This window comes from Sylvia atricapilla, chromosome 1, assembly GCF_009819655.1.
Source record: "Sylvia atricapilla isolate bSylAtr1 chromosome 1, bSylAtr1.pri, whole genome shotgun sequence".
NCBI classification, from domain to species: Eukaryota; Metazoa; Chordata; class Aves; order Passeriformes; family Sylviidae; genus Sylvia; species Sylvia atricapilla.
In genome coordinates, this window is record NC_089140.1 from 113,234,297 (window position 1) to 113,258,917 (window position 24,621).

Sequence of the window (24,621 nt, forward strand, 5' to 3'; positions counted from 1 at the left end):
ACAGCTCATCTCCAAGCTTACCTGCTATTATATCTACATGAGAACCAATATTTAAAAAAAAAACTAATGCAAAAAAGGACAATCTATTTTCCTCTGAATTCAAGCTATTCAAATATGAAAGGCTTACAGCTTTGAAAGCACTTTTGCAATTTCATGCTACAGTGGTTTAGGAGCAATATCAACTTTAATATCTGATGTGCCCTTTTCTAAGTTCTGCACAGCACGACAGTCAAAAGCTTCTCTGTTTCAGGTTTCTTCTACAAGTCCAACAGCTCAGTGGTAAACAGACAGTACTGAATCACAGAATCATCTGGGCTAGAAAAGGCCTCCAGGATCACCAAGTCAGGGACTTAAAATGGCTTGAATATTAAATCAATTTTTTATAATTTTTTCAGGCTTTAAAAAAGAGAATCCCAGATACATCCACAGCTTTAACAAGACAACCTAACTTGTAAAATATACACTTCCACTGCCAACATTCTATGTGAAATCAGAGTTTAAAAATACTTCTGTTTCTTGGCGCCATCACCTGGCACTCTGTTGTACAGTTCTGATTCCAAGTACTTCTTATCACTGGCACCAGAAGAGATATGGACCTTAATCCAAGGAGTGAACATCACCTGCCCAGAAAAGCAGATTGACAGATTTCAAAGATATACTCACATCACTTGTGGAGACCGCTCCTGTATCCACAGAACCCCCTGTACCGCGTAGTTTCTAGGAAAGGAAAAAATAAGTTTTAAATCAAAGTTGTTCTTCACTCTTAAGGACAGTTGTTACCAAGCTTCTTTTAGGTCTCCAATCTTTCTAGTCATAAAAAAAATTAGACTTTATTAGATATTTTCCTGCCTAATATATTACCATAATATATTGTAATTATTTCCCACACACACTTCATGTCTAGAAGAGCATGCTTGGAGCTGATCTGGTACATCAGTATTTTTAATTACTTCAGTGTGGATTTATTCAAGACATTTATTTATCTTAGAAGTTGCAAACTTGCATCTTTCTGAAGGAAATTCCAACTTTAAGATTCTCATTCCAGAGGAAAAAAACCTCCTTTTTAATAAACCAAATTTAGGAAACTATAAAAATATACCATTAATATATCTACTGAATGTTTCTCAGCTCTCCAGAACCCATTTCTACACAACAATAAGAGAATGAGTGACAAATCATTGTGCTTTGAAGGAAAAATGTCCAGAAATTAATACAAAAGAGAACAATTCATCTTTGAAGGACAAACCAGAAGAAAGTAGTTCAAAGTGAGCTAATACCAAATAAGTTGGAATTTATTCACTGTCAAAACACAGGACTAAAAGTAAGGCTTTGTACTACAGTCAACTGGAAAAAGATTTTGATATTCAGTTTCTGCTGCCATGTGACCTTTCTTCCCAGCAAAAAGCTCCGATAACCAAAATAGTAGAGGAAAGACAAAAAAACCCCTCATCTCATATTTTCTCAGTGTTTAAAAGAAAAAAAGTGGTAACCAACAGAAAAGGCAAAAAGTTTTATCACTAATTTACATTTCAAGGACTGGAGTGAAACACTTAAAATACTAAGGCAAAGACTAAGTGCTTGAACAAAGAACATTTAGCTATAAAAATTATAAAGTAAAATTTCATTTAAAAAGAAACAAAACCAAAAATATACCGCTTGTTTGCATATGTATACATTCGTATTCTTGAAAAGAAATTCCGAAGTTACTGCAAAGTTTAAACAAAAGCAGCTTTTTACCTGTGAACTAAGCTGTGTTTTAATCCAGTTGAAATAGTAATTCAAGTCACTGCCTTCCATGAGCTCCCTCCCCCAAGCTGCCAGTTTGGCAATAATTCTTGCTGCCTGAAAAAGAATGCAATAAACCAACTTTTCAAACCCAGCAATTTCAGAATTCAGTGAGAAGTTCTGTAAACTCTGGAAACCAATTTTAGATAAAAGATAATCCCTTACAGAAATCCACCTATTTTCTACATAGGTGACTCTTTGTGACTGTTATCAGTTACCTGTAGCTGTTGAAGTTCTCAAGGCACCAACAAAGAACTCAGGAGATGGAGGGAAGCTGTGAATGGGCTGGCTACTGCTGTAGGACACCACTACAGTGAAATCAATCAAAAGCAAGACACTTGATAGCCTAATACATGCAGGCTTGATTAAAGCAACTATGACATATGCCACACAAATGGTAACATAGTCTTGAAGGGGTTTTGTACTTAAACTGAAGGAAGTCACCTTCCAGAAGGGAGAAGTTTCAAGCCCAGAAAAAGAAGAGCAGAAAAGTAAAACGGAATGTACAGTTTAAGAATGAATTTGGGGAGTAATAATGTGGCCAGGTTAAGAATTTTCATGAAGCCTATGGCTTTAAGAACAATTAAACAAGAATATATTTCGACATCAGTCTTTCCAAACTATATTTGAAGTAAATATACATTGCAGCCTGCAGTTAATTTCCAAAAGCATTTGAGCCAGCTTACATATAAAGAGGCAGTGTAACCAAGAAATGACTGAAGCAAGGGTTCATTTGCATGCACACAGTTCCATGATGCAGTGAGGACTCTATTCTATTCCAGTCACCTTTCCACATTACTGCATTAACATGTGCAGCACTACCACCACTCATTTCTAGAGAGATTCCAAGTGTGAGTCTGGAACAACAATCACTAAATTGACTAAAATGTATCAAATCCCCTTCTGAATGCAAGTAAGTCACCCTGTAAAATCCCTCCAGCTTTAAAACACAAGATATTAGCTCTCTAGTCAGCCATTCTGGGCCCTGAATGAGAGACCAGTTATGCTTAGCAGAATTTGAGCCTACACAGAGGATTTTTATCTGCCTTGGCAGATGTAATGATGTGGCATCAAAAATCTTCCAGTGTGCACAGTAAAGAGAAAAATAAAATAAACCCAACAAAAATAACACAATCCTAAAACCTGAGTTTGAAAGCATTCATGTCCTTTAAAAGAACATGCACTGAACTAAAAGGTAAAATAAGGCAGTAAACTTAGTGTATCTTCTTTAAGTGGATTCACTTCATGTAAAATATTGTCTTGTTAAATTATTTGTATATTTTTGCAGTACTTAAAGAAAACAATACCAGAATAAAACAAATCTGAGAAGAGAAATGCTGACCATCAAAATTTCTACACCATGTGTTTAAAAACCACCATTCCAGGGAGACTAGATAGTTTGTACTGCAAAGGTCTAAAAATTATGCTTTACTTGCATATTTGGGCAGTCAGCATTGTCTGACTGCTCAAACTGCAGTTTTGCAGGATGGGTCTTCAGTAGCACTACCACAAAAAACCAAAAAACAAACAAAGGAAAAAAAAAAAAAAACCCCAACTCAAAACAAACTGCATTAGGCAAAAAAAAAAAAAAGAAACCCAGCCACCCCTTCCCTCAGCTAGACTAAGAAAACTGATTCACATCCATGCAGTTAATGAATTAGATTAAATAAATAAGTCAATAAAGCCTGACATTTTTCTTGAGACCACGCCAGCTCACTGTTTAAGTTGCAGTAAAGTCCCAAACACAGTTGCACTGGCCAAAACCCAGGGCAAACAGCATGGCTTGCTCAGTGTCCTGGAATCCTTGCACCAGTTTTAGCTCCACAGCCTAATGCAGGCCAGGTTTCTAGTGGTTTCTAGTTTGAGTCCCTGATTTGACTCTACCATATCATTCCAGCACAAATATATGCAGTGTTGCACAATTCGTAGCTGGGCAGTTTTCTCTTCCTCAAGCCATAATATAAGTTTGTTTCACTGTTGGAAACTGTGCTCTCCTCTAGGAATTTACAGGAACACAAACATATTTTTGTTCCACAAGAAAAAGAACCTGCTGAGGCAACATGGCCAGTTCTCACCACTGACAACAGCAGAATATTAAGATTCCAGAAAAGTTACTCCATATACAGGAGCAGCAAACAGTAGTTAAAGTACAGGAGAAACCATACACTGCATACATGGCTGTACTGGATTTGGCTGGGATGGACTTAATTTTCTTCACACCAGTCCATATGATGCTGTAATTTAGATTGGTGTCCAAAACAGTCCTGGTAATATATCAGTGTTTTAGCTGCTCATGAACATCACTTGAACAACATCAAGCACTTCTCTGTTTCTCACTCTACACTTCCAGTGAGTCAGCTGATAAACTGAGCATATGAGAAAATAAGGTTCATCGAGGTAAAGATACTTCCTTTCCACAAGATGAGAACTTAAATTCTAATATTTGTATGGCATTGACTGCCAGTTGTGATAAAAGATTTTCAGGTATGTTTTACTGTACTTATTGTTCTAAAATCCCTGCTTCGCTAAATCTTTAAAACCTGCCCTGATCTCCCAGAAATAAATCAAGCCAAATTAACAATGTAACTTTGTTTTTTAAAATGTGGTTAGGAGAAGCTTGTATTAAGAATGACTCTCTAGGCTGCAAGATGAAAACTTTCCAGTCCATGCAGAAGTTTAGTTTCAAATTCCAAAATCTCCTGAAGAAAAACAGAAACAGCATTTTTCTCTACCATCTTCAGAGACAGGTTCATTTAAAACTTACCATATGCACAGTGAAGAGATCTTGTCGATTCAACATTGGCAGAAAGTAGGACCATGCAGTGTTTTTACCACGTTTTGCATAATCAAAGAAGATGCAAACACGCTGATGATTTTCCTGTAAAAATTGAGGGAGAGGAAAAGATGACAGACTTGTAAAAGCATTTGACATAAAGCAGTTATTTGCTCCTTGGTAAGTTGGCATAGATCCTCAGAGTGTATCCCGGCTTGTAAGAACCCATGGAAATTTTTCAGTTAGACTCAAACATTACTTGTGGATACAGTAATTTCATTAAGCATGGAGATTTGGGGTGGAGGAAACAAACCTTCAAGTCTTAATTGTATCCCTGTACTGCTTGAGTAAAAACACATATATTCTTTTGAACATGCAAATGGAGTTAGGCAAATGAGAAACAAGCTTAATACTGTCATTTTTTTAAGAATAACACTAATCTTCACCTAATCAAACTAATTATGTTTGATTAAAGTCCATACAAAATTTCCAGTGTACTGATACTTCCATACAAGAGTTTGCTGTTCAGCTTCTTCTATAAGTGAAACTTTGGGGGTGTAAATGAGCCTTTCCATTCCTCTCAATGGGAAATGAGCTCTTCTCTCCCAGATGAGGCTGCAACTGATTCAGCAGGCAACCTACATATCTATAAGAAGACACTGCCACCAGTTCTCCAGGGCTCCTACCTTGAGCCACAAGAGACCACAGTTACCTGCGCCTGGGCACTGGGGACAGCCTCCTTAAGTATTTCCCCTAATAATCACAATGCAAAGCAGCTATTACAGCTCTTCTTACAGCAGGCCAGAGAACAGGCCATGCAATCATGAAGGAGAAAGAAAAGTTCTTCTGTTTCCTAATACAGACAGACAACTCAAAAACTCTCACATTTGAGTTCTTGCTTTCCCTCAAGCATTTCCATATGGTTTCCACCTAGGTGGATTGGAAGCTTTCCTTCTGAAGAGATGTCTCCCCACTGAAGTCAAAATATTACCACCAAATACACAACTCCTCTCAAGGAAGGCAAATGAGAAACTCACAAAAAGGACAGTATCTCAGCCTCCACTATCCAGACATTTTAACTTTCAAACCCCCCTAGCTAGAAAGGCTTTTCTCCATCAATTCTGCATCCTGTTATTAACTCTAGGGGTGAAGAACCAGCTATATAAGCTTGATGTAATATGATCCATTAAGCACAAGACGACCTGAGTATACCCATGATTCGAACAGCGGCATCTTACTAAGCCTTAGGGCTTCAACCTTGAAAGTAGCAGTCCTTACCTCAAAATACTAAAGCTAATTTAGTATTAATAATACAAACATACGACTAATAATACAAACATACTAATAAAGTTTTCTCACTTTTACTCCTCTGATTCTCTTCCCCATCCCCCTGCTGGAGGAGTGAGTGAGTGGCTGTGTGGTGCTTAGCTGCCAGCTGGGGTTAAACCACAACAGTATTGTACCACATGGGCTGCAAACTGCTGCCCTGATCACTGACCAGGGGAGCTCAGATGTCACCAGCTATCTGCCAGCCATAACCATTACAGTGATCCATTCTCTACATGGCACGCGTGAAAAAAGCACCCAGAAATGTTCTCAAAATTTGTTGTTCAAACTATGAAATAAATAAAAGTAAGATGTCAGGGACACAGAGCCTTTGGGGGAGAGCTTTTACTCTGTGATGGCTTGCTTGATGAGAAATGGCAGTTCAATCAAATAAATCACTGCTAGCATCTGCATGTGCTAAACAGTCTGGCTAAGAAAGATCAAAACTTACCAGATCAATGAGTTGGGTTTACAACATAACTAAGCAGGAGACAGACAAGTCTAGAAGCAGAAATGCTGAAATAATTTCAACATGCTGTCAGTCAGAAGACTCATCTGGTTTGCTGCTAAGGTGCAGGATCAAGAGAGAAGGGAAGGAGTGGAAAACTTCCTACAGCCCTGAAATAGGCAGTGTAGCACCTTCCTAGGAAGCTACTGACTACACTGATAAAAAGAAAACTCTGAAGCTCTCACATCAACAGCTGAATAATTTAGTAGCTGTCATTTCTGAAGAAGCATAATGAAGCTCGGGTGGTACTGCTACCTGCACCAACTAAAGATTTCACAAGTAACAGACTGTACAGTGCAACAAGGTCACTAATCCAAAGAAATTGTTCCAAGAATTTATCAGATGAAGACAGTAAGAAATGTTTCCTCAAGGATGGCAGTATGCTAACACTCTCCACCTTCAAAAGGAAGTAGAATGGCAATAGTCTTATATGGTAAACACCACACTAATTTTATGTTTGTCAGTGTTCAAAAGCAATCTTTCTTAGAAAGGTCACCAAATCAGTAAGTACTGCTGGAACAATCTTAGACACCCAAGTAAGCTTTTGGTGAGCTCAAAACACAGTTGACATAATTTTTACCACCTCACAAGCAAAGCACAGAAAGATAATAGAAGAACCACAGTCAGTCATTATCAGACAAAAGCTGAATACTGCTGCCTGTGATAGTTTCTAAAAGTTTCAGCTATCAAAAGCAGCTTGAAATATTATTTGTTTGTTTCACAAAACTGCAGTGAACATGCTTTCTCAAGGCAAATTTTACTCAAGGTCACCATGACAGGCCATGTCCTTGAACAATTTCTTGCTTAAAATTTTTGAATGTACTGAATTAAGACAAGTCAGGCAAAGACTGGAGACTTCATATCCACAAGAAAAATGGGGCAAGACTATTCACATGAGCATGTACTGACAGGACAAGGGGGAATGGCTTCAAACTGGGAGTAGGTTTAGGTATTAGGAAAGATCGTGAGGCACTGGAACAGGTTGCACAAGGAAGCTGGGGATGCCCCATCCCTGGAGGTCTTCAAGAACAGGCTGAATGAGGCTTTGAGCAATCTGTTCTAGCTGAAGGTGTCCCTGCCGAAAGCAAGGGGGTTGGAAGCAGATACCTTCAAGGTACCCTTCTAACCCAAGCCATTCCATGATTCTGTGACACTGTGGGTTCTTGTGCCCAGGCAGTCTGCAGAGACCCTGCCCTAAACTCAGAGTCACACCATTACTGGCCAATATGCTGCTTTCTGACAAGCATCTTACACCTTGAAAATGTGCAACCAGGGGTTCATAAGGCACCACTGACTGTGCATGGCCAAAACAAATCCTGTTTCAGCCTTGCTAAATGGAGATGCCACAGGTTAGGAAACTCTGAGATAATGCCATGTGGATGTCTGCTCACAAGCCTTCTATGCCAGCATCCCTGAATCCCTGAATAATGCAATCACACACAGCGTTGCAAAAGTCAGTGCAGCCTTTTAGATACTGAAGCAGAATTTCTAAAGTGAAAAAGGTATTCAACTTCAAACAAAAGAAAATATGTAGTGTGCACCAATATCCCTATTCTACTGTATTCCTATAAAGCCTGAATAATTTAAAGCCATTACATTTAACATTAAGAATTCCATACATGTCACTTATAGAGCAGGGTAAGGCCCAAAATACAGCCATGTCAAAGTCAAGAAAACACATACACTTATGACAGAAACAATAGAGCAAAAAAGAGATTACTCAAAACTACTTTCTGTAGCTACATAGAACTATTCCATGTGTTCCAAAGTGGGACAGTGAAAGCATTACCTGCGAAGCATTAATTCCACAGCACAGGAGACATCATCAGCTATCATATACTGTAGCTGCAGGCTATGCGCTAATGCAAAAGCACTTTAGCAAAACAAGACCTACGAACACTCACAAGTTCTGAAAAAGGGCAAGTGAAATGACAACTTCTCTGGCCACTGATGCAAAAATACACAGAAAGCAACACCCATTCCTCACAAAACTAGCCATAACAAACAGAGTTCTCACACACTGAGCCAAAGTTTGTCATCCAATGGGTAAACCAAAACAAGGTATTCAAATAATGGCACTGAGGATCATTTTCATCTTCTCTGCCTCTCAATGTTTGTGTCACACTTGAACAAAAGTAAAACTAAATGAGAAAAAGTCACCAGGCTACAGATGAGTAAATTGCTGCCACCACCACTATTATCCCATTAGCCTAGATGTCAGGGCACTCACTCAGGGCTCTCTTGTGCAGACAGGCACATGAAAGAACACCATGGTCCTCATGTCACACAAACTGTGGAGAGGTTCATGCTTTTCAACTTGCCTGTTGAAATACTGAATACTCAGAGCTGGAATTGGAACACACATCGTTCACCTCCTACGCCAATACCCTAAACCAGCAGCACTAAACACATTTCACTGTAACCTTGGATCAAATATATCATAAAACAGGAGAAGAGAAACTATCAAACACAGAGAGTTTATGTGAATACTACGAAAAAGCCTCACACAACTCAATCCATCTTGTTACATCACTCCAAATGTCTTCTCTCAGCCAACGTCAGAGCAAGAAAACATAAAAGCAGGATTACCTGATTGAAAGAAGCCTCTTCTTGAGTTGTCTAAATCAGCTCAGCAGTCCTGAGACTAAGTTTAATAGCCTACTGCTGTCCACAGCTACAAAGAGCTGTATGTTACACTGAATTAAAAGTTCCTGGTTAGAATTAAACTATGCAGAATTTCAGAACATGTTGTCCCAAAACAACCTAACTTATGTTGGAAACCTGAAGCTGCAGAAACTACATCTTCTTGCTGAGGGTGGCCAAATTAACACCTTCATATGAAAAGATTCAACAACTTCAAGTGATAAGTCATATCTCCCTATACCATAGGAAAGGGCTGAAGCTACAAGTCACTGAATTTTAGAATCATTTAGGTTGGTAAAGACCTTTAAGATCACCGAATCAAACCATCAATCTAATACTGGCAAGTCTACCATTATATAAGCTGATATATCAAATGTAAAATATTTAGAAAAAAAATCTGTTAATTAAGATCACATAAAACGAAACCACTATGCAACACTACTCTTAACAACCAAGTTTTGAATTAAACATAGTTGAGAACCAACAGACGAGCACAAAATTTTGTTTTACTTCCAGAATTTCAACATATTACAAACTATGTTATCCTTACATCTTTAGGTCTAACATTTAATCTCTGAAGACAGGATCTGAAAATTTAATAGAATATTTTTAACACAGTATGACAAACACCTGAAAATACATTAATTACACTAGGGAAATATTCAAGCATGCATTTAAAGACTTAAAAATAATACAGATTATTGACCTACTTGTAGCATATCATCAACCATAGTCAGAATGTACTGAACAGTCTGTTCCTTGGAGATATGAGTCATCAAGTTTATAAATGTTTTAGCACACTAGAAAAATAAAAGAGACATTAAAATTAATATTAGCAATTGTCTTTGTTCCTTTTGATAATATAAAAAAGGACTTTATTAATTCACAGTTAAGTCTTACATAAGCATTGAGCATCCTAACATCTTATTCAATTGCAGTAAGAGATAAATACATTTGACATTATCTCACAAAACTTTCTGTCACATTGGATGCTATCCTTTATAAATTGTTTTACAGCTTTCAAATTAAATAACTACTTGCTAGTGAAAGTCAGCAATATGCTTGGTTGAAAGTCAGATTAGAAAAGCCTCCCTCAGAACCTCTTTTTTATGGTAGTGAGAAGATCAAGTAAACTGACTGAACAGCTACTAAGAGTATAAAAAGTTTCAACAATTTGAACTGAGAAAGGAAGACTGGTAACTCCTCTGTCCACTTACTATATACCTTGTAGAAAAAACTTTGTTCATGTTTGAAGAATGTTACAATTTCAGCAACAGGCTGAAATAGTCACAACATTACTTTTTACACTTCCTCCTTCCCCTTCACCACATTCAACTAAAACAGGAAAAAAAAATCCAATTCTGAACTGCTACATTGTAATTATATAACAACACATAAGGTACACCACATACGTTTTTGTTACTACGCAAACTATTATCCATTAGATAACAGTAACACAGTACAATTTGGAGAGAAAATAAATACAAACCTAAAAAAACCCAGCCTAAACTTAAAATAAAAAAAATGGATAGAAATGTTTGTGTGTTGAAAGCATCTAATCCTCACCTTCCTCCCTGCTTCTCCTAATTCTCTTGATGTCTGATATTCTGTGCTAGAACCTCAGGCTGAGATTCTACCAATTCAAATATTATTAAAAGTCTCTTTGGGCATCCCGCCTGGACTCCATAAGAGCAAAGGGCTGATTCAGTCCTGAATCAGCTCTGTCCAATGCAAAGGTCTCATATCTTACCATGCCTAAAATGACATGAGACACCAATAACTGAATACACCTCAGCAGTCAATGGACTCCATGCTGTAACTAAATTATAATTGCTTAGCTAACTAAGCAGCAATCTTACAGGTAGCAGCTGTCATCACCAAACTATAAAGAAAAAAGCTCAAAAAAAAGAAGAGACTCAAGCACAAGTGTGCATGATTAAGTAAACTGGGATGAGAGAAGACCTGAGCTATCTTGTCCCACAACAAGTCAAAGTCAAAGATGACAAAGAGTCAAAGACAGACAACATTAAACAATTATCTAGTAGGTTTTAAAAACAATGAAATAACATCCAACCCATATCTAAGGAAAAAAAAATCATGATAGCAAGCTTTATACTTATTCCATAACATCTTAACTGTATACAGCAAACAATAAAACAACAGTTGATATGAAAATTTCCTTCCTCCCCAAAAGAGACTTCATTAAAAGAAAGTTACTTGATTGCCTTCTGTTTGCAACAACTCCTGTTTTTCTTCCGGATTTCTTTTCTGTTCAAATCTTTGAATAAATTCACAGTCTTCACCTGAAATCATCTGACCTCTGAAAAACAAAACATTAAACTGTAAGTAATATGAAGAGTAAGTTGGAAATAACCACCCTGGATTTGCATGGTAAGGTTTTTTTAGCAGGGGACCGCTTGAGTGACTCCTATGAGAAGACACCAGAAGTGACCCCCTTGTCAGACAGAGCCAGTTCCAGCCAGCTCCAGGAGAGACCGACCCACCACTGGCCAAACCCCTGAGCCACTCAGTAACGACAGCAGCACCTCTGTGATAATATATTTAAGGAGTAAAAACTGCCGAGCAACAGCAGCCATGAGACAGGACTGAGAGTATGTGGAAGCAACAACTCTGCAAACTGCCAGATCAGTGCACAGGGAGGGAGAGAAGGTGATCCACATGCCAGAGCACAGATTCCCCTGCAGCCTGTGGTTAAGGCCATGGTGAGGCAGCTCTCCCCTGCAGCCCAAGGAGGTCCTAGGTGGAGCAGAGATCCACGTGCAGTCCATGGAGGACATCCATGCTGGAATAGGCAGATGTGTATGGGCAACGGCAGTCCCATGAAGGTTTTCTTCAGGACCTGTGATCTCAAGGGTGACGTATGCTGGAGCAGTCTGTGTCTGGAAGACTGGAATCTGCAGGAAGGATCCATGCTGGAGGAGTTTGTGAATGACCATAACCCACAAGTGGGACACCTCAGGACGGAGCAGGGGAAGAGTGTGAGAAGGAAGGAGCAGCAGAGACTGAGTGCCATGAACTCACCACAGTCTCCATTCCCCTACACCACTCAAAGCAAACAGGCAGAGAAGTTGAAGCAAAACCAAGCCTGAGTAGAAGGGAGGGGGTAGGAGGTGGGTTTTAGATTTTTTTCCTATTTTTCATTAATCTACTCCATTTAATCAACAATAAATTAATTTAATTTCACCAAGTAGAGCCTGTTTTGCTCATGACAGTAAGTGGTCAATGATCTCCCTGTCCTTATACCTCAATCCCAGAGCTTTTTGTTATGTTTTTCCTCTGTTCTTTTGATGGACCAAAGAGAGTCCTGTCCTAATGGACACCTCGTGACCAATCAATGACAACCCATCATACAAACGTTGTTTTCTTCATCTTGAGCTATCATAGAATCATAAAATGGTTTGGTTTGGAAGCAATCTTGAAGATCATCTGGCTCCAACCCTTCTGCCATGAGCAGGAATATCACATAAAATCAGATTGCTCAGGGCCCAATCCAACCTGGCCTTGAACACTTCCAAAGATAAAGCAGCCACAGCTTTCTGGGCAACCTGTTCCACTGTCTCACCAACCTTACAGTTAAGAATTTCTTCTTAACATTTAATCTAAACCTGCCCTGTTTGAGTTTAAAACCACTGCCTTTTGTTCTGTCACTATATGCCCATACAAAAAGCCTCTCTCCTTTTTTATAAGCCCTGTTAAGGTACTGGAAGGTCTCCCCAAAGCCTTCTCTTCTCCTTGCTGAACAACTCCAACTCTCTCAGCCTGTTTTGGTAGGAGATGTGCTCCAGCCCACTGGCCATCTCGGTGGCCCTGCTCTGGACCTGTTTCAACAGGTCTTTGTTGTGCTGAGGAGCCCAGAGCTGGATGCAGCATTTCAGGCAGGATCTTGCAAGGGCAGAGTAGAGAGGATAACAGTATCAACTATATCACTTTACCAATGTTGCACCCCACAAAAAAAATGTAATGGGCTCCTTCCTGCAAAGGGTCTCATGCAAAAAACAAAAACTAATGGTGGAATAATCTCTCAAAAGTCTTCCCTATGTATCGCCTCTGAACAGCATTCTCTAAATAATTTTTTAAACTTCCAGGAGCTGAATGAAATGTCAGTGGTAAGAACTGAAATATGCACAGCTAGCATGTTATGCCAAAATTATAACACATAACATGAATAACAGCCTAATCCAACCAAGAAACAAGTGCTGAAAAACAAAATTGTTACTTTAAGTTTGCCATAAGCACTGAAGAAAATTGTAAGGAGAACAGAGATCATGGTTCCTAATTCATTTTTAGCTTTCACAAACTACATTTGGGGTTTAAAAACTGATATGCATGCAAGTTCATCCAAACACATAGCAAGTGAGCTTGATACAGTGACCTGTTGTGGACACCTATAAGATAACAGATGTCTACTTAATCTTCTCTTCAACTTAATATTCAAGTGGTTACTGCCCTCCCAAGTGCTATCTCAGAAAGCTGTTGGCTCAGCTGAAGAGTCAGACAGACTGGGAGAACACTACTGGGTTGTTTTTTATAATACAAAATTTCACATCACAAGAAATAAAATAATAAAAAAAAACCTTGTCAAAATAGTACAGTCAGGTACTCTTCAGGTAAGAAAAGTAATTTTAAATCAAGTAGTCCTAAAAATATTCAATATCTTAATAGGTGACTAGCTTTACTAGGTAATACCAGGAGTGCTTCAGGAAAGAAGAAAATCATGCACAGTCACAGGGGATGAAAGCATTAGACATTCCTGCTTCAGTTATTTCCAAGACTCATCTCCTCTTAACATTTCCACTGAATGAAATGCCTCTTCCACTTTGCTAGGCTATGTAGCATGGACTCTCCACCCATCTTTTCCATATTCAAGGTCAGTTTCCAGATGTTCCATGACTACAGATTACATTAAAACCATTGTAAACTTTACAGGAAATGTTCACTTTATTGGTTTTTTTGTTTTGTTTTGTTTTTGTTTTGTTTTTTTTTACTGGTTCACCTGGCTTCTTGAAATAGAAAAATAAGATCTATGTGTTCTTTCCTTTCCTCTTACTTAAATGATTATGTCTTGAGTATGGCCTCATCACAGAGCCATCTTTTATCTATTTTCTATTCAAGCAAAGAACTTAAGTAGTCCAGTGCCATGTGTGCTATTGCTGTATTCCAGCTGCTTTGTTACAGATATCCTCATATGCACTGAGGACAGGCAATCAAGATTTGCCAGCTGGAAGCTTCCTGAAACCAGTGGTAGGGTGGTCCTTGCCCAGCTTCTGCAAAAACTTAAACTAATTATACATGAATCATATGTGATTAGCCAACGACGACCATGCTGCTACCATGCCTTTTAGACTGACCCACCTTCTTTCCTGCCTATTAAGGATGGATTTGAAAAGTTATGGAAAGAGGTGGACAATTCATCTGCCACAGATACCGAATTTAAAGACCCATAACTAAAGCCTCTTCTGTTCCAAACAGTGCTGACCAAGCCAGGGACTCATGGATCATACTGATACAACAGTAACCAGATAAGCTGCTTGTTTATATGACTATTGTCACTTACAAAACACTTCAACGACAACATAAGATGAACTCTTAATTTTCAGCTTTAATGTTGGAAAAAGCCTCAGCCCATGAAGAGAGATAGTTCTTTACAGTCAAGCTATTAGAAGAGGTCAGCCAACTGCAAAAGAAAAAAGCTTTCAAGCTTTTGCTTTTATCCTACATTATGCCACAGGGAAAAAAGAAAAAAGATGTGGGGATTGATATTGCTGTGTGAAAAAAAATACATTAAAGTTTATTCTTTATCGCTTTGTTAGCACCATTCAAAAATACATCTTCCAACCCATGTAAAACATTACCAGGGATCTGAGAGCTTTTTAAACAAGCTGTTAATATTTTATCAAGGAACTCACATACCTGATTAATTGTTTTAGTAATTTCAAATGTATCTATTTCCATTCACCTCATTTTAAAACTGAAGTAACGGATTACACAGTAAACCTTAACCAGTAGTGGGGGGCAGGGGAAGAAAAATCAACCAAAAAACATGAGAAAGTGCAGAACAGCCCCAGACAGCTGATACTGAGTCCCATGATGCTATTACACATTTTCCTCACCCCCTCTTCAAAGCAACAGAAATTTCCCAGCACCTTTTAGCAAACAAGCAACCAAAGCCTCTCTCCATCCCCCTTCCTAGCAATAACAATTTAATTTGTTATTTTCCAGGATGTGTCTACTGTCTTTTGTCCAAGACAAAAGTCACTTAGAGCTTCAGCTGTGTCTTGGTTTCAACTAGGATAGTTAATATTCTTCCCAGTAGCTGGTACAGTTCTGTGTTCCAGATCTAGTATGAACCGTTTATTATTTTTTTCACTCTTCCTTTTCTGTCCTGTTAAAGTTTCTTTATCTCAATACACAATTTTTCCCTTTTTATTTTTTTCCCCTCCTGTCTGAGCATATCAGGTTTAGGCAGGAGCTTTGTAAGCACCTTTCAGAGCTCTATGCCTGGGATACCAAGAGCTGCCTTTGAGAGCACTAGCCAGGAGACAAAACTGAAACTCTGGGATTTAGAAAGCGTGAATTTGCAAGACCACCATTTTTATATCCTCCTGATGGCTCAATATGATTCAGAAACTTGTGATTCCTTCTTTTAATTATGCATTTCCTCCAGCAACTCTTGTTCCTTTTTTTTTTTTTGTTTGTTTGAATGATTTAATAAAAGACACTCTGGAGGTTATGGTATTTTTGATTGTTTTTCAGTTTGTTTTGGGTTTTTAATATTAAAAAAATTGACTATACATGCAGCACATACAAAGCTCATATGAAACCATCATAACAGGGCATAATTTCTTTTATCCAGGTATCTACAGTACTCTCCATGTACCTAGGAACACTAAATTTATCAAACTGCTCAACAGTTTTAGCTTTACAAAATTAAAACAGTAAAACAGACTGAATGTACTCTACTTGACTCAACCAGACTTGAAAAAAAAGATAAAAGAAAACGCCCTCCCACACACACACACTACAAATTAGGAAACTTCTATATTTCCTCCAAGATAAGACTGACTTATAAAGTCAGCAATATTTAACCTGCTTTAGAAGGTTCTTCCATCCCCAGGAAAATAGAAAAGATATTTTAGCATCAGAATTCACAAACATGCATGTGAAGTATTTGAAAACACTCAGGAAACTATGTACAAACTAGCCATCAAGTATCTCATCTAATTAAATATAAAGCATTGTCAAATGCTGTGTATCTAGAAAACCTACAGTGCAGCAAGGTGCAAGTAAAACTCTGAATCAAGTTCAATTTTCCGCAGAACTCATTTACTGCCCTAAGAAAGCAAACCCAAACCTGCTTCAAGCAAACCAACACACCCAGCCCTGACATTCTGACACCCCGAGGCAAATGCTGAAAGCAACCACACGGAGCAAAACAGCAACTTGCCTTTTCACCTCACCGAGGGCACCCACACCCCTAAACTGCTAAAAGTCTCAAGATCCAAAAGCAGCAAAGTCCATTCAGAACTAATGGCCTCCACAGGCAGACCTACACATCACCTCCACTGCTACAAGCTTTGGTACTTTCTTCTCCCTCAGATACAGACCCTAACCGGAATCCAACATAAAGAAAGGATAAATTTTAGCATCAGAAAACAAATTATCTTTTTCCATAGCCTAATTTTGTAAGGAGCAGTGAACACACTAGCAAGCTGGTAATACAGACAATTGTCATATCTAACCGTATACAGAAAAAACATCAAAAGTCAGCAGTCGTGTGTTAGTTTAGTTTGATATTTAGTTTACAGTTACAATCTTCAGAGATGGAATAAACATTGTGTCAGTTAATCTTTAGCTTGAACTGACTCTACAAGAAAAGTCAGGCTACTGACTTCTGACCAGCTACAAGTAAGCCATTTTACTTTTGTACTGAAGAACAGAGAGAGCATAAAGGAACCTCAGAATGCCCTTCTGTGTGACCCTGAGTCCAGTGCTGTTGTAAGTGATGCAATTTTTAAAGCACATAAAACTGACACAGCCAGAGGACAAAAAACATTTCATCAGAATTTCTTGTAAAGTTCTTTGATTTCAACCACATAAGTACCATCTATAGTTTCTTCAACTACATAAATACTGTCTCTAGTTTAAGAAGCCTAAATCATGTCACACCTGAGTTGATGTGTTAACTTAGGGAAAACAAAAATATTTCCTCTAATTAAAAAACATCTGATGACTTGAAGTAATGCCTTCATATATTTATATGCAAGTTTACCACAGTAAGTGCACACAGTCAGAGCAAGGAGCTCAAAAGAAAGAGAACTGTCCTTTCAAGCACCTCATTTTCCTTCTGCTCTACAAGCCAGATCAAACCAAACCACACTGACCTGCCCTTAACAGGTGTATCAAAGAAAGTACTTTCCACTCACTTAATAATGTGCTTCATTCCAGAAATGAATCAATGTAACTGACTGATTTTCCAAGAAATCCCTTAAAGCTCAGCCTCAAAGACACCATCACATCCAAACTTGTCCATTGTAAAAAAGGACATATCCAAATCAAAGTATGAGTTTATTCTCTTTGGAAGCACCAGAAGTTCTGCTGATGTTTTTGAATAACTCATTATAAGATAACTCCTCAGCCAAAGAAGTAGTTATCTTCAAGATGCTCCACAACCCCTCTGGCACCATTTAAGTCAATCCTTGAAACCAACTTAGCCAGACAGCCAGGCTGTTATCAGTAAATACAAGACACAAAAATTATACTTATTTCAGAGTACTAATAAAGAGGACACACTGTTATTGACACACAAAGGACACCAAGCATCAAAAAGTCACACTCGTCCTCTCACAGGATCAAAAACAATAGCCAGATACACTACAAGAGCCTCCAAAACCTGGCTAATTCAAAGAGGAAATAACTAGTTTATTCTTCCTTCATAGATTCCACAACAAAATCAAGTCAAATTCTACAAGTAAAATCCCAAAAAGAACCCTACCCTCTGGTCAAAAGAAGCTATATAAAAATTAGCTGTCAGATTTACAAACAAAACTCCCCATTTCTTACACTGCACCAGAGAAAGAGAATCCCAAGAATGAATGAAAATTATGAACAGCAGACCACATAGTCAAACAAGTACAATGTAATTTTTACAAATACAATGTAATTTTTACATGGTATTTACAAATACCATGTAAATACCACTTCTTGTCAAATAGAACCATCCCCTATATCAACAAAGGTACCAGATTTTTCTCACCAGCCCTATACAAACACCAGAGAACCAGTGAAAGAATCTCAAATTCACTGCCATGAGCAATGAACAACTGTATTCCCACTTTCATCCCAAGTAACTGCAAAGCAGCTGTTCACTGCCCTAGGATAGCACAGGAATAGCTGTCAGGTATCCCTGGGACACACTTCCTATCAGAGAGACAGGAACAGTATCAGTAACACTAACAGCAAAAGCCACTTAGATTGTTTGAAAAGTGCTTGGGAGCTGCCACCATCATCTTATCACCCCAACCTTTTTCTTTTGCCTTCAAAGCCATTGAGCAGCACACTCAACCAGGAACTGATCCATCTTAAAAACAGCCTAGCAAAGAAAATAGTTTTCTCAGAAGATCAGTTCCTTTATGCAGATTTATCATGCAGATATACAATCACATAGAAAAGAACAGTCCAATCCAATTAATGGAATAAGCCAGTTTAAAATACACAGGACAGGGCAAAGCAGGCAGTAATTATTAATAAGCTTCCACTAAGCATTTCTCAGTTTACATGTGTACAGTTTTGCAAGGTTATTTAATATAAGACATATTTATATGTACCACAGCAATCTGAAAAAAAGCCCCTTGGTTTAAGTGGTATAATGTTGAAAACCACAAAGCATCATCAGTATAGTTTGTACCTCTACAATCATGATGATTTCTGCCACTTTAGTTACAAAGCAATTAACTATAAAGTAATTTGCTATTATAAATAGCAATTTACACTCTGTCACTATTTCTCTTACCTACCTGTCACAAGGAACAGGCTGCAAGAAAGTTGCATTTCACTTCAGGTTTCAGAGGACTAGTGAACGTCTGTTTCTTCTCCCTGTTTCCTACCTCACCCACAAAACTTTTCCTCATCCTGCCTCTATGTCCTCTCAGGACAATATTTCTCTTGCTTTTCCTAGTGTCATCACATCCATGCCAAAGCAAACCTTGAGCTTGCCTGCAACAGCAGCACACCTCTTCCCTGACTGAAGTACTTGTTTCAGCCTTCTCTCACATTTACTTGCTTAAGTTGTCCTCCAGTATTAATGCTCCTTTACTTAAAGTACAGCTATTTTCCTGGACTACCACTCCAGTTCTGCTAGTACAATCTGTATTCCCCCAAAGAGCATCTCAGCAATAGACATCCCATAACTACACTTAAGGCAATTATTACTGTAAACTCTTCTTAATCCAGCAGTCATCCAGAAAGGCTAAAATTGAGCCTGGTGCTTGAACTATCAGGAAAAAAACCCCAATATTTCCTATTGCAGCATTCTGTTCACAAAAGTAGAGTTCCCCTTCTGGTAAAAAGTCATAAGAAAATTTTCCACAGCCACTTCCATTTAATGTAGACTTTTTCCAACCACTTCCATGTAGACAGAACATTTTCACCACAACATAATGCTCCACTGTAGCCTAAAATCTCAAAAAGTCTAGCACTTAAAAGAAGAAAAGAATACTTTACTTACTGGAGATATGACTGCCAGTTTACTTTGTTTGCCCTAACTTCAGCAGCTTTGGCAGCAATGATGTTTGTTGGGACAGCAGCATCTACAGCACCTCGGATATCCATCTTGACTGGTAATTAAAATGTACCTAGAAATGAAAATCAGATTTCAGACCACTTATTAAAGAGCAGAGTATTTGTCCAATATTTTCAAGAAATGAAAAAAAAAAAAAAATCTGTTTCCAGGTGTCCCAGTCCTTAACACCGTACTAGTGAGTGTCTGAAAAAGTCCAAGTTTTATAAAGTTTTTAAAATGTGGCTTATTGGAAATTAACAAAAATAAGCCATACCTACGCACTCAGCTCTAGCCAGTCATAAGGTTACTACAATAAAAGACAAAGACCATTACTAAAATAACTCCCAGTCTTGTGACTACTTAAGCAATGAAATTAAATTATTCGAATTAAGGTGGCTCTTCTGTGTCATCCAAGAAGCCCTACAGATAAGAGAACCACTTGTCTTCTTTCCAGGGTTAAAATTCGGTGCATATCCTCCCCACCTCCACACATCCAGACTGATTTACTTCAGGTATTTGTCTAAGAGTGTTTAGACATTAGAAACATGCAAACTACAGGTTCAGGAGAAAAAAAACCCACCAGTATATAAATTCAAACCATGATACATAGACTTAACAGGAAAATAAAGATCATTAGTACAGAAAGCAAATTGAAAAATAAATATGAACAAAAGTTCTTTATCAGGATATACCACATTACCACAGACAGTGACCTTCACCACTTCTTTCCCCTTCCTTTATGGTTTCAATCTCCACCTGACTTTGATGCCAAAACAAGAAGTGTGTTGGCAGAGACTTCAGATCCAGCCAGAGCTGGAATTCCTTAGAGCCTGAACTGTACCCAGCCTCTCCTGGCAGCCTATTTCAGGACTGTTCTGGCCTCCCTCACAGACCAAGCAAGAGCAAACTGGCACATTCAGGCCTATCCCTAGCAAGCACACCTAGCTTTTATGACTGAAGGAAAATACAGTTCTAACAAAAAGAAAGGGGAAAAAAAGAGGAACTATCTGAGCAAAGAGCAGAGGACAAATGCCCTCCCTTTGAAACCACTTCTATGAGCAGACACGCACACAAACGGCACCACTACGTCCTTCAATGACCACTGAAGGTGTCCAGGCTCTTACTGACCCACCCGGAGCCATTCAAACGCTGCCCGGGGGCAGAGTCGGTAGCAGCGGTTTCAGGCGCTGCAGTTAAGCCGAAGAAGCAGACAGGCGCCTGGGGCAGAGAGAGACCGGGCACGGTCCCGCCGCTCCCTGCACGGGCTCCCGGGCACGGCCCCGAGGGGCCCGGCTGAGCCCACACCCTCGCGAACCCAGCGGAGCCCTCCGCACCCCCCGGGCCCGCCGAGCCCCCGCCAGAAGCCGCGCGGCGACCCCGGGACCCATCGCGCCAGGGCCCGGGGCAACCCCCACTCACCGCAGGGGCGTGCCGGGGAGGAGGCCGCGCAGGGACGGAGGGGAGGAAGAAGGGAGGGAAGGAAGCAGAGCGAGAGGAGGCCGTGGGCGGCCCTGGGCAGACCGGGCAGCACCGCGCACCGACGGCCCCGGCGCTGCCGCCGTCATGTGACGCCGCTCACGTGAGCGCGACGGCGGCCTGCGAGGGACAGCCCGCCCCACCCGCGCCCGTGCGCGGCCCGGCGTGTGACTGCGCGGGTGTGCTGGGCGGCTGTGTGCGCGTGGTTAGGGCACAAAAATATACACATTTGTATATACCTACACATGTCATAGAGCCATAGGGTGGTTCGGCTTGGAAGGGATCTTCAAGATCATCTGATTCCAACCCCCCTGCCAGGGATGCAGCCCAGGACAGGGTTGGCATTCAGGGCTGGGTGCACATTGCCATGTCACGTTGAGCTTCTTGTCAACCAACACCCTCAAATCCTTCTGCTCAGAGCTGCTCTCAATCCATTCTCTGCCCAGACTGTATTTGTGCTGGGCATTGTCCTGACTCGCATGCAAGACCTGTGCATACGTGAATGATTTTATACAGGGGGTCTCATCCCGTACTGAGAAGACAGGAATAAAGCATGTGCCCACGGCTGCCCACCTGTGCTGTTCGCAGAAATGGCTCAGCTTTTCCACACAGACACTGCGAGTCTGCCTGGGAAGGAAACTGGACACTAAAGACCCAAGTGTTTCAGAAGCTTTGGGCTTAAACTTCTATGTTTCTGAGGGGGAAAAAAAAAATCTCACTATATTATTTGCTGAGTGAGGTTTTCCAGTCATACCGTGCTGAAGTGCACAGACATGCCACTCGCGGTCAGAAATGACCCCGAAAAGTCATTCTGCTAACACATAAAGAGAAAACAAAAATAATCAGGGGTTTGTGTGTGAGCAGATCAAGACAGCCAATGTAGAGCGGCCTTAGATCTGGTCTGCTGCTAACTTTGTTTTTCTAGGGTCTCTGTATTTTCCATTTGGAGGATACACTGTTTTTTAAATTATGCTTGGCCAGTACTCAATAGCGGGGAGTTTAACTCCAGGACAGTTGTCACTGTGCCACTGATTTATACTTCTTCCATAGAATTTTTCTTTTAAAATAGGTTTTCCTTCATACCACCATCACAAAAAAATACATAAATAAATAAATAAATAAATAAATAAATAAATAAATAAATAAATTGGTTTCTTCATAATACAAGCATAAATCCCAGGTACAGTCCAAGTAACAGCATTTGCATGTTTTTATGCTTCATCAGAAGAAAGTTCCCTAAGCCCTGTGCACACTCTGTGTCATCTAGTCTGTAATAAATACATCCATGAATGTGATTCCATGGATTACCAAACATGTGGGACATGGAGGCTTAATCTAAGAAATTTGTGTTCTTGCACATTGCTTACTCACAGTGATAAGAAGTGCTGGCACAGCTCCTGGTCTCTAGCATGGAAATCTCCACATAGTTTTGAAAAACCTGTTACTTTGAAAATTTATTTGAATCTGATTTTTGCTTCATAGCTGACAGTTAGAATTTGGCCTTTTTTTAACCAGTTCCCCTTTTAAAAGAGTGTTTATAACTTCTGTCCTGTGGCATTCAGTATTTCCTGCTTCTGCTCTGCCTTTTTATGGCATGCCTCACTTGCCACTCCTTTTGTGTCCAGCATCAGGCATCTGGAATAAATATGTTCACCTTTTCCACAGTCATTTTAAATCACATTACCAATGATGATACATATGGCTCTACCCATTTTATAAAGAAACCAAAAGCAAAGATCTTGAAAGATAAACAGAACAAGGCTTGAAGCTTTTTAAATGCAATTTGCATGAGGAGGGCATGTACTGATTTAGACTGGGATTGAATTAGTTTTCCCTACAGAAAACTTGCATGAGGCTATGTTTTGATTTGTGCTGAAAACAAGGATATTTTCATTACTGCTGAGCAGTGCTTGCACTGAAGAGCTTCTGTTCCTCCTCCCACCCCACCAGTGAGAAGGCTGGGGGTGCACAAGCAGTTGGAAAAGACACGGCCAGGACAGGTGACCCCAGATAACCAAGGGGATATCCCACACTGAATGGCATCATGCTCAGCATATAGAGTGGGAAAAGAAGAGGAGACAAGGGGAGATATTCAGAGTGAGGTTGTTTGTGTTCCCAAGTACCTGTGATGGAGCGTGACTTTCCTGGGGATGGCTGAACACCTGCATGCCAAAGCGAAATGGTGAATTAATTCCTTGTTTTGCTTTGCTTGCATGAGCAGCTTTTGCTCTCCCTGTTAAACTGTCTTTTCCTCAAACCATGAGTTTTCTCACTTTTACTCTTCCATTTCTCTCCATTCCATGGGGGAAAGTGAGCAAGCAGCAGTGTGATGCTTAGTTGCCAGCTGGGGTTAAACCAGAACAAGGCTTCAAAGGCCTGTACTTGATCCTATAAGTTACCATTCAGCACATCAGGCTTTGCTTCCATGAAACTGCCTCAATTGTCCACAGTGATACTTCTGCCCAAACACCAAACTGTCTCAGCACTGAAAACACTGATGACTTTGTGCATTCTCTTACCTAGGCAAGTATGGCATTCTTCCATCTTCGCCCTTCCAAGTTCAGTCCAATAGTTTAAGTAAACCTTTGGAAACTGGATCAGCACCTCTTAATGTACATTTCCAGCTGCCAGTTTTAAGATACAAACAGAGTTGCTCCTTACCATATGCCCCTGTGTCTAGCAGGGTAATGTCCTGAATTCTTGCTTAGACATGCAAAGCCATTTCTTTTGCCAGGGATCACCTATTTCAAGGAAATCATCCAAAATGCTGTAGTCTTCTTTGCCCAGCACTTTTCTCCCAACCCTTTAGTACACTTCTGGCTTAATCCAAGAGTACCACAACACTCTATCTGAACCCGTACAAGTATGCACAGGATCATAGTTCTCTCACTTCTAGTTCCTGCTTCCAGTATTGTTTCAGTACCTTAATGTAAGCAGAAAATAATAAGTTCATGGTTTCAGTTTGGTTCCCAAAGTGATCTCTTGTTTGGAATATGTATCAGGTCATCAGTGGCCTTTTTTTATATAGCAGACTATTTTTTTGCCTAATTCCACCACCTGCAAGAGTTTATCACCATCCATTCAGCCTGAAGTCTGGCTAAAAAGACATGGATTGCTATTTGCAGTCAAAATTTTGATACTACAGCAACATAGTAATTTGTAGAAAAGAAATTTTAAAAGGTGTGATTTGGCATGTTGACTTCATCACAAATTTCAGACTCTGGCTTTACTATTCATTTCCCAGGCTGTTGAGAGGCTACAGTAAAATATTTCCCTGTAACTTTTCTGTAACCTTGTAGTGAGGCATACTGG

The 24,621-nt window shown here is 39.6% G+C and overlaps 1 protein-coding gene across 1 annotated transcript in view; it reads right to left on the bottom strand.

The window, feature by feature from the left end:
- ATP6V1H (ATPase H+ transporting V1 subunit H) overlaps positions 1-21,413 on the bottom strand; it is a 47,565-nt gene extending 26,152 nt beyond the window's left edge. The window contains exons 1-7 of the mRNA XM_066331045.1: positions 21,253-21,413; positions 19,780-19,906; positions 11,253-11,355; positions 9,746-9,835; positions 4,550-4,663; positions 1,738-1,842; positions 664-717 (exon numbers count right to left, since the gene is read on the bottom strand). Coding sequence (XP_066187142.1) covers positions 664-717; positions 1,738-1,842; positions 4,550-4,663; positions 9,746-9,835; positions 11,253-11,355; positions 19,780-19,883 — 570 coding nt within the window. The 5' untranslated portion in view covers positions 19,884-19,906; positions 21,253-21,413. The remainder of the gene's footprint in view (positions 1-663; positions 718-1,737; positions 1,843-4,549; positions 4,664-9,745; positions 9,836-11,252; positions 11,356-19,779; positions 19,907-21,252) is intronic.
- Positions 21,414-24,621: the final 3,208 nt, after the last annotated feature.